The sequence below is a fragment of the Babylonia areolata genome, chromosome 16 (assembly GCF_041734735.1).
Source record: "Babylonia areolata isolate BAREFJ2019XMU chromosome 16, ASM4173473v1, whole genome shotgun sequence".
NCBI lineage: Eukaryota > Metazoa > Mollusca > Gastropoda > Neogastropoda > Buccinidae > Babylonia > Babylonia areolata.
Window position 1 is genome coordinate 12,747,066 of NC_134891.1, and position 12,182 is coordinate 12,759,247.

The 12,182-nt window shown below is 43.2% G+C and overlaps 1 protein-coding gene across 4 annotated transcripts in view; it reads left to right on the plus strand.

Moving 5' to 3' along the window:
• Nucleotides 1-12,182, plus strand: part of LOC143291164 (glutamate--cysteine ligase catalytic subunit-like) — a 67,542-nt gene that overhangs the window by 35,041 nt on the left and 20,319 nt on the right. For all 4 annotated transcript variants that reach the window (XR_013056478.1, XR_013056479.1, XM_076600865.1 and 1 more), the window contains 7 exons: nucleotides 814-926; nucleotides 1,458-1,550; nucleotides 6,881-6,985; nucleotides 7,783-7,864; nucleotides 10,379-10,491; nucleotides 11,617-11,734; nucleotides 12,043-12,161. Coding sequence is in view for 2 of the 4 variants with exons in the window: in XM_076600865.1 (XP_076456980.1) it covers nucleotides 814-926; nucleotides 1,458-1,550; nucleotides 6,881-6,985; nucleotides 7,783-7,864; nucleotides 10,379-10,491; nucleotides 11,617-11,734; nucleotides 12,043-12,161 (743 nt within the window). In the remaining 2 variants the exon portion in view is untranslated. The remainder of the gene's footprint in view (nucleotides 1-813; nucleotides 927-1,457; nucleotides 1,551-6,880; nucleotides 6,986-7,782; nucleotides 7,865-10,378; nucleotides 10,492-11,616; nucleotides 11,735-12,042; nucleotides 12,162-12,182) is intronic.

Genomic DNA, 12,182 nt, shown 5'->3' on the forward strand with positions numbered 1-12,182 from the left:
TGCTCTGTGTGTGTGTGTGTGTGCTCGCGTGCATGCATGCATGTGTGTGTCCACTTTTGTTTTGCGTCTCTAGATATTAGCAGTTCTAGAGAAATAATGTGTGTGCGCGTGCACGTGTGTGTGTGTGTGTGTGTATCAGCATGTATGATTTTTTAACAAAGTGATAGCTGGTTATGAAAGGGCTTCACAGAAAGCAGGCTGCCCTAAGAATCAGCGTTTTTACCTGGACATTTGGATACAGATGTGCTCCCACCCATAGTCATTGACAGACAGGGGCCATGTGCTGTTGTTGATGTTCACATTGGCCAAGTATATGTAAAGGACATATAGAAAGAACAGATCTCAGGGGACAGGCAATGGATTGCATGCTCTGTCAATACATGCATTCACTGATATGTATGGGAGAGGGAAGTAGAGAGAAGTGTTGTATGTGTCGGAGGGAGGAGGGGAGGTAGGGAATTGACAAATAGAATGTGTGTAGTCTGTGTTGTGTGTGTGTGTTCGTGTGTGTATGCGCGCGTGTGTGTGTGTGTTTGTCTGTGTCTGGGTTTGTGAGTGGTATTTGTATGATATCTGTATGTGCATATGTGTGCATGCATGTGTGGATGTGTGCACATATCTATGCATGTGTGTATTGTATATGTTTGTGAGTGTGCATCTTAGAGAGAGAGATGCAGTGAGTGTGTGCATACTGGTATGTTATTCTTAAAGTATATAAGGAAGATCATTATGTGTGTGTGTTTGTGTGTGTGTGTGTGTGTGTGTGTGTGTGTGTGTGCATACTTGTAATTGAGTGCCTCTTGTGTGTGTCAGGTGTGGACAACATGTTAGCTCGTCATCTTGCTCACCTGTTCATCAGAGATCCCATCTCCCTGTTCAGTGAAAAACTGCAGCAGAATAATGAAGAGGACACAGATCATTTTGAGGTGTGTGTGTCTGTGTGTGTATCTATATCTGTGTCTGTGCTTGCATGTGTGTGCACATGTACATGTGTGCACGTGTACATGTGTGTGTGTGTGTGTGTGTTTGTGTGTGTGTGCACGCGTGTGTGTGTGTGCATGTATGTGTGACTGTATGTGTGTCTCTGTGTGTGTGTGTCACAGTAAGTGATGTTAGTGTGTGCGTGTTCTTATATGTATGTGTGTGTGTGTGCGTGTGCGCGCGCGTATGTGTGCATGTATGTGTGACTGTATGTGTGTCTGTGTGTGTGTGTGTCACAGTAAGTGATGTTAGTGTGTGCGTGTTCTTATATGTATGTGTGTGTGTGTGTGTGCGCGCGCATGCACACACCTGTGTGTTTGTGTTTAAATGTGTGCTTGTTCATATGCACATGCAAATGTAATAAATGATGACATGAGCATATGTGAAGTTCACAGGCCACATCCACAAATGTCTGCATAAACTCTAGTGTCACCTCAGATATGTGTTGTAAAAGATCACTGTCATTTGTGTTGCAGAACATCCAGTCAACCAACTGGCAGACGATGCGGTTCAAACCTCCCCCACCCCAGTCCAACATTGGGTGGCGTGTTGAGTTCAGGCCTATGGAGGTAACTGTCATCTCTTGATTGTCCTTCAGAAATATGGGGGTCATCCTCCACTTCCCCACTTGATGAGTCTTGTCAGGGTCTTCAGTGTTGGCGGATTCATGGGGGACTGCCATTGGAGGGATGTGGTGGTGGTCTCTACTATGTGGGTGATGCTCACTCAATCTGGCTCTGTGACTAAGTCATTATTGTGGTTAGTAGGTGGTGTCCTATCAGAACAGGCATCACTGGACACTACCAAAGTGACTCAGCAGCAGTGCAGGGTCTCCTCTGGTGTGTGGCCTCCTGGCGACCTAACACCAATGGTTCCCTGTGGACTGCTGGCACTGGGACTGGCAGACAAACCCGGGTGTGGCTGTGTATGGGGAACTTGGAATGAGCGGCGTGGAAGTAATGCCACTGAAAAGATGCAGATGATGGGGCAAAAAAGAAAAGAAAAAAAAAGAAGAAAGAAATATGGGGTTAATCCAGTACAGAAATATATTGAGGTAACTGTCATTTCTTGGTTGTCCTTCAGAAAGATGGGGTTCATCTAGTGTAGAAAAAGCATGTCAGGTCAGGTCATTAGATCTGCTACTGGTAACCTGTAATCCAGTACAACCTGTTCAGGGTCGGGTTGCCGGCGACTAAACCGGCACTCCCACTGCTCCCTTCCGGGACTGGTGAGGCAGGTGGCTAGACACCCTTATGGAGATCCATAAAAGGGCGTCGGCTCAGGAGAGCCACCGACGGCCATATAGCTCCACTGTGCTGTGTGCATGCCACACGCAGTTGGCCCCCGGGGTGTGTCTACCCATGCATGCGAAGTCTGGATCCGGCAGAATCTGCGGGATCCTCAGGATCATTCCCCCTCCTCAGTGCAGATGGGAATACCTTGATCACCGAGAAGGAGAAAATTCTCGAACGCTGGGCTGAGCACTTCAGCAGTGTCTTAAATCGCCCTTCCTCCATAAATGATGAAGCCATAGACCGTCTCCCACAAGTCCCCATCAACGAAGCACTGGACGATCCGCCAACACTTCTTGAGACCCAGAAAGCAATCCGTCTGCTATCCAGTGGCAAAGCACCTGGCTCAGACTCCATACCAGCAGAGGTCTACAAGGATGGAGGCACTGTGCTGACTGAGAAGCTCCATCAGCTGTACTCACTCATGTGGAAAGAAGAGACGATCCCCCAGGATTTCAAAGATGCATCTATCATTCACTTGTACAAGCGAAAGGGGAACCGGCAAGCCTGTGATAACCATCGGGGCATTTCCTTGCTCTCCATCGCAGGCAAGATACTTGCCAGGATCCTACTAAACCGCCTCACAGCACACCTTGACCAAGGTCATTTGCCTGAGAGCCAATGTGGATTCCGGAAAGAGCGCGGAACCACCGACATGGTGTTTGCTGCAAGGCAGCTGCAAGAGAAATGTCAGGAGCAAAATGCTGATCTGTTCTCCACCTATGTCGACCTCACTAAGGCCTTCGACACCGTGAGTAGAGAGGGACTGTGGAAGATCATGGCCAAGTACGGATGCCCTCGGAAATTTATTTCCTTGGTCAGCCAATTCCATGAAGGCATGCAGGCTCGAGTCCAGGACAATGGCGAAACATCTGCTCCTTTTGCTGTCACAAATGGTGTCAAGCAAGGCTGCGTCCTGGCTCCAACGCTGTTCAGCCTCATGTTCTCTGCAATGCTTACTGATGCCTTCAGAGATGGCGATGTTGGAATCGGCCTAAAGTACCGAACAGATGGCAAGTTGTTTAACCTCAGAAGGCTTCAAGCAAAAACGAAGGTCATGACAGACATCATCAGAGACTTTTTGTTTGCTGATGATTGTGCCCTCAACGCTGGATCTGAAGCTGACATGCAACTCAGCGTCGACAAGTTTGCCACTGCCAGCAGGAACTTCGGCCTTACCATCAGCACAAGGAAAACTGAAGTTCTCCATCAGCCAGCCCCAGGGAAACCCTACGTTGAGCCCAACATCACAGTCAACAGTCAGAGACTCAGTGCGGTGGAGCAGTTCATATACCTTGGCAGCACACTGTCACGAAATGCAACCATCGACGATGAAGAGAACGTCAGGATTGCAAGAGCAAGCGCAACTTTTGGCAGACTCAGTGCAAATGTCTGGAACAGAAGAGGCATTAGTCTTGAGACCAAGCTAAAGGTCTACAGAGCAGTAGTTCTCCCCACACTACTGTACGCCTGCGAAACTTGGACAGTGTACCAACGACATGCCAAGAAGCTGAACCACTTCCACACAACATGCCTCAGGAAGCTACTGAACATCAAGTGGCAAGACAGGACCCCAGACACAGAGGTGCTCGCAAAAGCCACCCTTCCCAGCATCTTCACCATCCTGATGCAGTCCCAGCTTCGCTGGGCTGGACATGTGGCGCGCATGCCAGACCATCGGCTGCCCAAAAGGCTCTTCTATGGCGAGCTGCAACAAGGGAAGAGATCACACGGAGGTCAGAAGAAGCGCTTCAGAGATACTCTGAAAGTCTCTCTTAAAGCGTTTGATATCAACCCTGACTCCTGGGAGGAATCTGCAGTGGACCGTGACAAATGGCGCGCTGCTGTGCACAAAGGCGCCAAGTTGTGCGAGGCCAACAGGACTGCTGCAGCTGTTCAGAAGAGGCAGGCCAGAAAGTCACGGGCAAACAAGCTCCCTGACAATGATATGCCTGTCTTTGTCTGCCCCAACTGTCAGCAAACATTTCGTGCGCAGATTGGACTATTCAGCCATCTGCGCATTCACAGATAGATTCATGAGCATCCTCCCCCCCACCCCACCACCACCCTCCCCCCATCCCCCAGCTGGATGACAACGATGGTCATCATCGATCTCTCGATGGACACACCACTAGTGTAGAAAAAGCAGATGGCCAGGTGACATCCACACAGGGCAAGTTTTGTCTGCTGACTCCATCGGAAGTGTGGCACTGACTGGCCTCAAGTGTGTGTGCTCTTTGGCACCCAGTACAGGCTATTGTGGAAGTTTTGAGGCCAGAACACATTCTTAATTAGAGTAATGAGCATTGATTAATCAGCTGAAGGCCCAATGCACCACTGCGTATCTGTGCATTGAAACTTGTGTGTTGTTCATTCACAAAATATGTTAATTTGAGGTCAGTTTTGAATTCTGAACGAAGCAATTTTATTGGCTTATTGTCATAGGTCCATTAGTTCAGTTACTGTCAGTCATGTCAGTTTCATGAGTCAGCCTGCTTCTGTACTCTCCACATTCTCCATACTATGTACTTCTACATTCTTCATGGTACATACTTCTACATTCTTCATCCTACATACTTCTACATTCTCAATACTACATACTAATACTACATACTTCTACATTCTCCATACTACATACTTCTACATTCTCCATACTACATACTTCTACATTCTTCATGCTACATACGTCTACATTCTCCATACTACATACTTCTACATTCTTCATGCTACGTACTTCTACATTCTCCATACTACATACTTCTACATTCTCCATACTACATACTTCTACATTCTTCATGCTACATACTTCTACATTCTCCATACTACATACTTCTACATTCTTCATGCTACATACTTCTACATTCTTCATGCTACATACTTCTACATTCTCCATACTACATACTAATACTACATACTTCTACATTCTCCATACTACATACTAATACTACATACTTCTACATTCTCCATACTACATACTTCTACATTCTTCATGCTACATACTTCTACATTCTCCATACTACGTACTTCTACATTCTCCATACTACATACTAATACTACATACTTCTACATTCTCCATACTACATACTTCTACATTCTCCATACTACATACTTGTACTCCATACTACATACTTCTACATTCTCCATACATACTTCTACATTCTCCATACTACATACTTCTACTCCATACTACATACTTCTACATTCTCCATACTACATACTAATACTACATACTTCTACATTCTCCATACTACATACTTCTACATTCTCCATACTACATACTAATACTACATACTTCTACATTCTCCATACTACATACTAATACTACATACTTCTACATTCTCTTTACTACATTCTCCATACTACATACTTCTACATTCTCAATACTACATACTTTTGCAATCTGCATACTACATACTTATACATTCTCTTTACTACATTCTCCATACTACATACTTCTACATTGTCCATACTACATACTTCTACATTCTCCATACTACATACTTCTGCAGTCTGCATACTGCATACTTCTACATTCTCTTTACTACATTCTCCATACTACATACTTCTACATTCTCCATACTACATACTTCTACATTCTCCATACTACATACTTCTGCAATCTGCATACTACATAATTCTACATTCTCCATACTACATACTTCTACATTCTCCATACTACATACTTCTGCAATCTGCATACTACATACTTCTACATTCTCCATACTACATACTTCTGCAATCTGCATACTACATAATTCTACATTCTCCATACTACATACTTCTACATTCTCCATACTACATACTTCTACATTCTCCATACTACATACTTCTGCAATCTGTATACTACATACTTCTGCAATCTGCATACTACATACTTCTACATTCTCCATACTGCATACTTCTACATTCTCTATACTACATACTTCTGCAATCTGCATACTACATACTTCTACATTCTCCATACTGCATACTTCTACATTCTCTATACTACATACTTCTGCAATCTGCATAATACATACTTCTACATTCTCCATACTGCATACTTCTGCATTCTCTATACTACATACTTCTACATTCTCCATACTGCATACTTCTACAATCTGCATACTGCATAATTCTGCATTCTCCATACTGCATACTTCTACATTCTCTATTCTATTTTTGAGTTGTTTGACACAGTAGATAAAGAAATAAAATTTTCCTCCCAAAATTTCTACTGGTCCTCCCCAAGTTCCGAGACAGGTTATAAAATAAACTACTGGTTGTGCAATGACAAGTGAGCAGACAGAGTTCATTAGATATGGTGTGTGTTACAGGAAAAGTGAAATGGGGATGGGATGGAGGTGTTAAAAAGGGTAGAGGGAAACGCCACTGGTCTGCACTAAAGCTGACTGCCCGGTTACACAGTCAAAACTTGGTTGCCCTGCCACCCCCACCCCCTAACCCAGCCAAAAAAAGGTTCATGATTTGAAATGTGTGGGGAAGAAAATGATTGCCCAACAGACAAATGAAAGGATCTTTTCCACTAGTCCAGCAGAAGGTTTGGTTGTAGTGGACAGTGGAACAGTGGGTATTTTGAGACGTGTGACAGCGGCAGTGTGTTGCAGGCCCAGCTGACGGACTTTGAGAATGCTGCCTACACTGTGTTCATCGTGCTGCTGACCAGGGTCATCCTGTCCTACAAACTGAACTTCATCATTCCCATCTCCAAGGTCAGCGTCCTCCACTCTCCTTCACAGCGTGTACCCTGAGTGCAGATTTATCCCTAACACGTAGCTGCTTCCCTGGTACGGAGTGGGGGTCTTTCTGAAGTGCAGCGGGTACCGCTAGTTTCGCTTTCTCAATTGATTGTGTTCAAATTTGGCACTTTTAACATGTTGGCTTTAGCCTCATTGTTGTTGGCAAGAGTTTTCAGGGTGATTGAGCATGTTTCTGATGATGTTGTGTGTGTTTGGTTTATGAAGTATGGCTTTTACAGTGCACTCAGCTGTTGTGGGGCGGGTCCACAGAAACTGCAGTGCAGCTGTACTGATGGGGTACAAAGTGTTACACAACCAAAACACAGGTCACAGCCAAGACAGGCAGTGTTCATCTATCTCATGACTACAGGTCTGATAAAATCGTATCTTGATGCAAATGCCAAAAAGTAGGATGTGTTTATTCTACTTCTCTGTTTACAAATGGATTGTAATTTTATGCATGAATTGCAAAGCCTTAAATTTTTCTGTTGTTTCTGGAAGTGGATAGCTGTGGTCATGGTTCACATGGATTTTAAAGGCTAAAGTAAAGCTTTTTTTCTTTCACTGTGTGACCATTCTTCATCATTTATCTACTGGCAGACTTTTGAAGTCATCAGTGTTCAGGTTAATTGGAAACTGCATAGAGCTACCACCATCTACATGCAAAATACCTGATTTGCTGTCATTATGTGGTAGCTGTTTTGTGACAGTAACAAAAGAGAGGAGGTGTTTGTTTCCTCAGTGTCTGATTTTGTTGGTTGTGGTGACAGGTGGATGAGAACATGAAAACAGCATTCAAAAGGGATGGTGTCTTGGAAGGCAAGTTTTACTTCAGGAAAGACGTCCTCACTGGTAAGACATAGCAAAACATACACATTTTCCTTTGTAGAGTTGCATTTTCTTTAAACCACAGAGATAGTTAAAGATATCATTTAGATACACAAGGCAGACGCCGTTTAGGTTAGAAGATAGGGTAGTTTTTCAAGGCATGAAATATTCCATCATTCAGATCAGAAAAAAACCCTCTGCATGCAGTTCCTTTCTCTGGCATCTGAAGACTCAGAAAGAATTTTAATCACATGTCTAACACTCTGCTGCATCTTGCATGCATTCAGAGACTTGTTCTCATCAACAGTGTCATCGTTGTGATGTTAGGTGAACCTTTTTCACTTCTGCATTTTTCTCTTTTCAGACGTTCAGGTTTTCTTTTGTTTTCTTTGATTATAGTTTTTGAATGATATGATCGTTGGGGTTTTGTTTTTTTAATGATGCTATGCTTTTCTTTCTTGTAAACAACAACAAAAATATTGTGATATAATAAAAATGGTATCTAAGATCTTGTTTATTATGGATGTATTTTAATAGACTTCCAAGCAAAGAAATGATACTTTTGCCTGTCTGTCTGCCTGTCTGTCTGTCTGTCGGTCTGTCTTACTGTCTGCCTCCAGCTCTCTAGTCTCTGATTCTCTTGTATTTCTTCTTCTTCTTCTCTCCCTCCCTTCCTGCTCCCTTCTCTCTGTGTGTCTCTTTGTAAACAGAGAGAAGAGAAAACTCAAAATGATTGGTTTGTTTAAAAACGTACACAAAATACAGTTTCTCTCTCTGTCATGTTCAGTGCTTCCAGTCCCACCTGAAGGTGTTTCTGTTATTATCTTTTTTTTTTTTTTTTTTTTAATACTTTGAACACTTTTTAACTCTTTTTATCCTGCATCACACGTTTCGTGTCAAGTCAGTGTGCACTCACACAAACCACTAAACAGGAACACATGTCTGGAACCCTACTTTCACTTCTGTTTTGTTTGTTTTATTTTCTTCAATACAGCACAAACTAATCAGTTTCATTCAGTTTACCCTTGATACATGCTTCCATAATCACTGAAGTGCATACATCACAAACTTCACTACAAGCTATTCAGATCAGTTTTCTTTGAAAATGTTGGTCTGGAGTGATGGGATGATATAGCTTTCCTTATGATGAAGTGGGTTTGGGTATTTCTTATCAGTAGGTTTTGCTGGGTGAATGGGAAAACAAAACAAAATCCCACTTGATTTAAATTTCATTTGCACTGATTGAGACATGGATGAACTGGTCTTTTTAAAGTGATTCTAATTGGCCAGATAACATCATTAGGGTTTCTTTGTAATGGTTGTAAGAACTGACAGGTATTCAATCCTGAGTGACTCCTTTGCTGTTGGCTGGCTATAAACAGCATGATTTGAAGTGGTTGGAACAGTGGGCAGTGAGGGTTAATGGCCAAATCATGCAAACTTTATTAGCTCAGAAAACTGAATAATTTACATGTCAGAAACAAGCACATTAAAGTAATACAAAAACATCATACATCTTGGAAGAATATTTGTAAAAGAACATGTCAGTTAAACACACACACACACACACACACACACACACACACACACACACACACAGGATTACAACAAAAATTACATAGAGACGACCTAAGCAAAACTCCGAATGACGCATGACCTAAAATTGAAAAGGGTAGTTATTTGAATATTCTATGAGAAGACAGATTGTGTATCAATTGTGACATATTGGAAGATGAAATCGATCTCCTTGGTCACTGCCTTAAATGTAAAGCCTAAAGGGAACAATTTAAAAAAGATATTCAAAATTTCAAATAACACAGGAAATATTCCCAGTCAGTTCATGCTAAAGATGATGTATACATACTAACAAGATTAGAAAAAAAATGTTTTATGAATGCTGTTCCAGTTTATGATGTTAATTAATTATTCACTTATTCATTTATCTATGTACTTCTGTCTTATAAACCTTAAAGTTTCATGACATGAAAATTTATTCTATTCTATTCTATTCACACATAAGCACACACACACACGCACGCACACACGCACGCATGCATGCACGCACGCATGCACACACACACACACACACATTGATGGCTTGATGTAAAAAAGCAATTGTTGCTTATTCAATTTACCATCATGAAATAAAATCTTGACTTGACTTGACTTGACACACGTACACATCATTGTTGCAATTTCACATCAGTATCCTTTCCCAATCCATCCCCTCACCCATTTACCCACCATGCAATTTTTTTTTCTTTTTTCTCCAGGCCTGACTGAGCGCGTTGGGTTACGCTGCTGGTCAGGCATCTGCTTGGCAGGCAGATGTGGTGTAGCATATATGGATTTGTCCGAATGCAGTGACGCCTCCTTAAAAACAAAAACCCCAAAACAAACAAAATGATGTCTTCCCTCCATTCCTTCCCCCCAAAACACCACACACCAATCCACCACTTTCTGCACCACACCGTGCACATCTCTACCATGACTTGATGAGTCTGTGGTAACGACTGATGTTGACGAGATGTTTGGCAGACTGCTCTCCCCCCGAGGCCTGTGAGTGCTCCTCCTCCTGTCGCCTGCAATGCTGCTCAGGGGTGGAGGACGAGTACCGCCTGATGACTGTGGATGAGATCATCAACGGCAGTGTGAGTGCTGGGTCATCTCTGTGGTTTTTGTTTTTTGTTTTCGTTTTTTGTCCCTTTCTTCTTACAGTCTCTTGTCTGTCTGTCTGTCTTCTGTCATTTCTTGTTCATCTCTCATTTATTCCATGACTGTTGTTTGTCTGTCTGTCTCTTCATGTTCCATTGTTTGTCTGACCGTCTGTCTGCTCGTTATCTCTCTTGGCTTCTGTGACTGTCACTTGTCTGTATGTCTGTCTGTCTGTTGTCTCTTCTTGTTCATTTCTCTTTTACTATGACTGTTGCTTGTCTGTCTGTCTGTCTGTCTGTTGTGTTTCAGCTCTCTCTTCAGTTCCATGGCTGTCTCTTGTCTATCTGTCTGTCTGTCTGTCTGTCTGTTGTGTTTCAGCTCTCTCTTCAGTTCCATGGCTGTCTCTTGTCTATCTGTCTGTCTGTCTGTCTGTTGTGTTTCAGCTCTCTCTTCAGTTCCATGGCTGTCTCTTGTCTATCTGTCTGTCTGTCTGTCTGTTGTGTTTCAGCTCTCTCTTCAGTTCCATGGCTGTCTCTTGTCTGTCTGTCTGTCTGTCTGTCTGTTGTGTTTCAGCTCTCTCTTCAGTTCCATGGCTGTCTCTTGTCTATCTGTCTGTCTGTCTGTCTGTCTGTTGTGTTTCAGCTCTCTCTTCAGTTCCATGGCTGTCTCTTGTCTATCTGTCTGTCTGTCTGTTTGTCTGTTGTGTTTCAGCTCTCTCTTCAGTTCCATGGCTGTCTCTTGTCTATCTGTCTGTCTGTCTGTCTGTCTGTTGTGTTTCAGCTCTCTCTTCAGTTCCATGGCTGTCTCTTGTCTATCTGTCTGTCTGTCTGTCTGTCTGTTGTGTTTCAGCTCTCTCTTCAGTTCCATGGCTGTCTCTTGTCTATCTGTCTGTCTGTCTGTCTGTCTGTTGTGTTTCAGCTCTCTCATCAGTTGCATAGCTGTCTCTTGTCTTTCTGGCTGGCTGTCTGTCTATCTGTCTGTCCCTCCTTGTTTTTTCTCTTTCTCTCTGTCTCATACCTCTGTCTGTCTGTCCTTGTTTGTCTTTGACGTGTTAGAATGACTGAAGTGATGACAAAACGGATGAAGTGATGACGGTGGGGGGTGGGGTGTGTGTATTTCAGGATGACTTTGTGGGCATTCTGCCTCAGATCAACACCTATCTGAACAACATTGAGTGTGACGTGGAGACCAGGTGCACTGTGCAGCAGTACCTGCATCTCATCAGCAAGCGTGCTTCAGGTCCGCTCATGTTTGTCTTGTCACCACCTGTCACCTCAGATATACTGGTTAAGCTGGAATTGTATATATATATACATGTCAGTGACACACCACAGAAATGCCGCCAGCATGATATATTGTCATGAAACTCCGATTCATCAATCCATGTAAATGGTGTTCAGCCTTCCTTCCATCCTTCCTTCCTTCCATAGAGTGACTACAGTCAGTTATTGATTATTCTATCACGGATGGGGGGTTCTGTAGGAAAAAAGCACAAATTCTGTATAAAGACTTAGAAAAAACAACTGACTTTGTTGCTGTGTTTCCAGGGGAACTGAAGACGACAGCCCGTTGGATCCGTGACTTAGTGGCTGCACACCCAGAGTACAAGCAGGACTCCATGATATCTGAGGGCATCACCTATGACCTGTTGATGAAGTTTGCAAAGGTAGGGAGCACTTGCTTAACC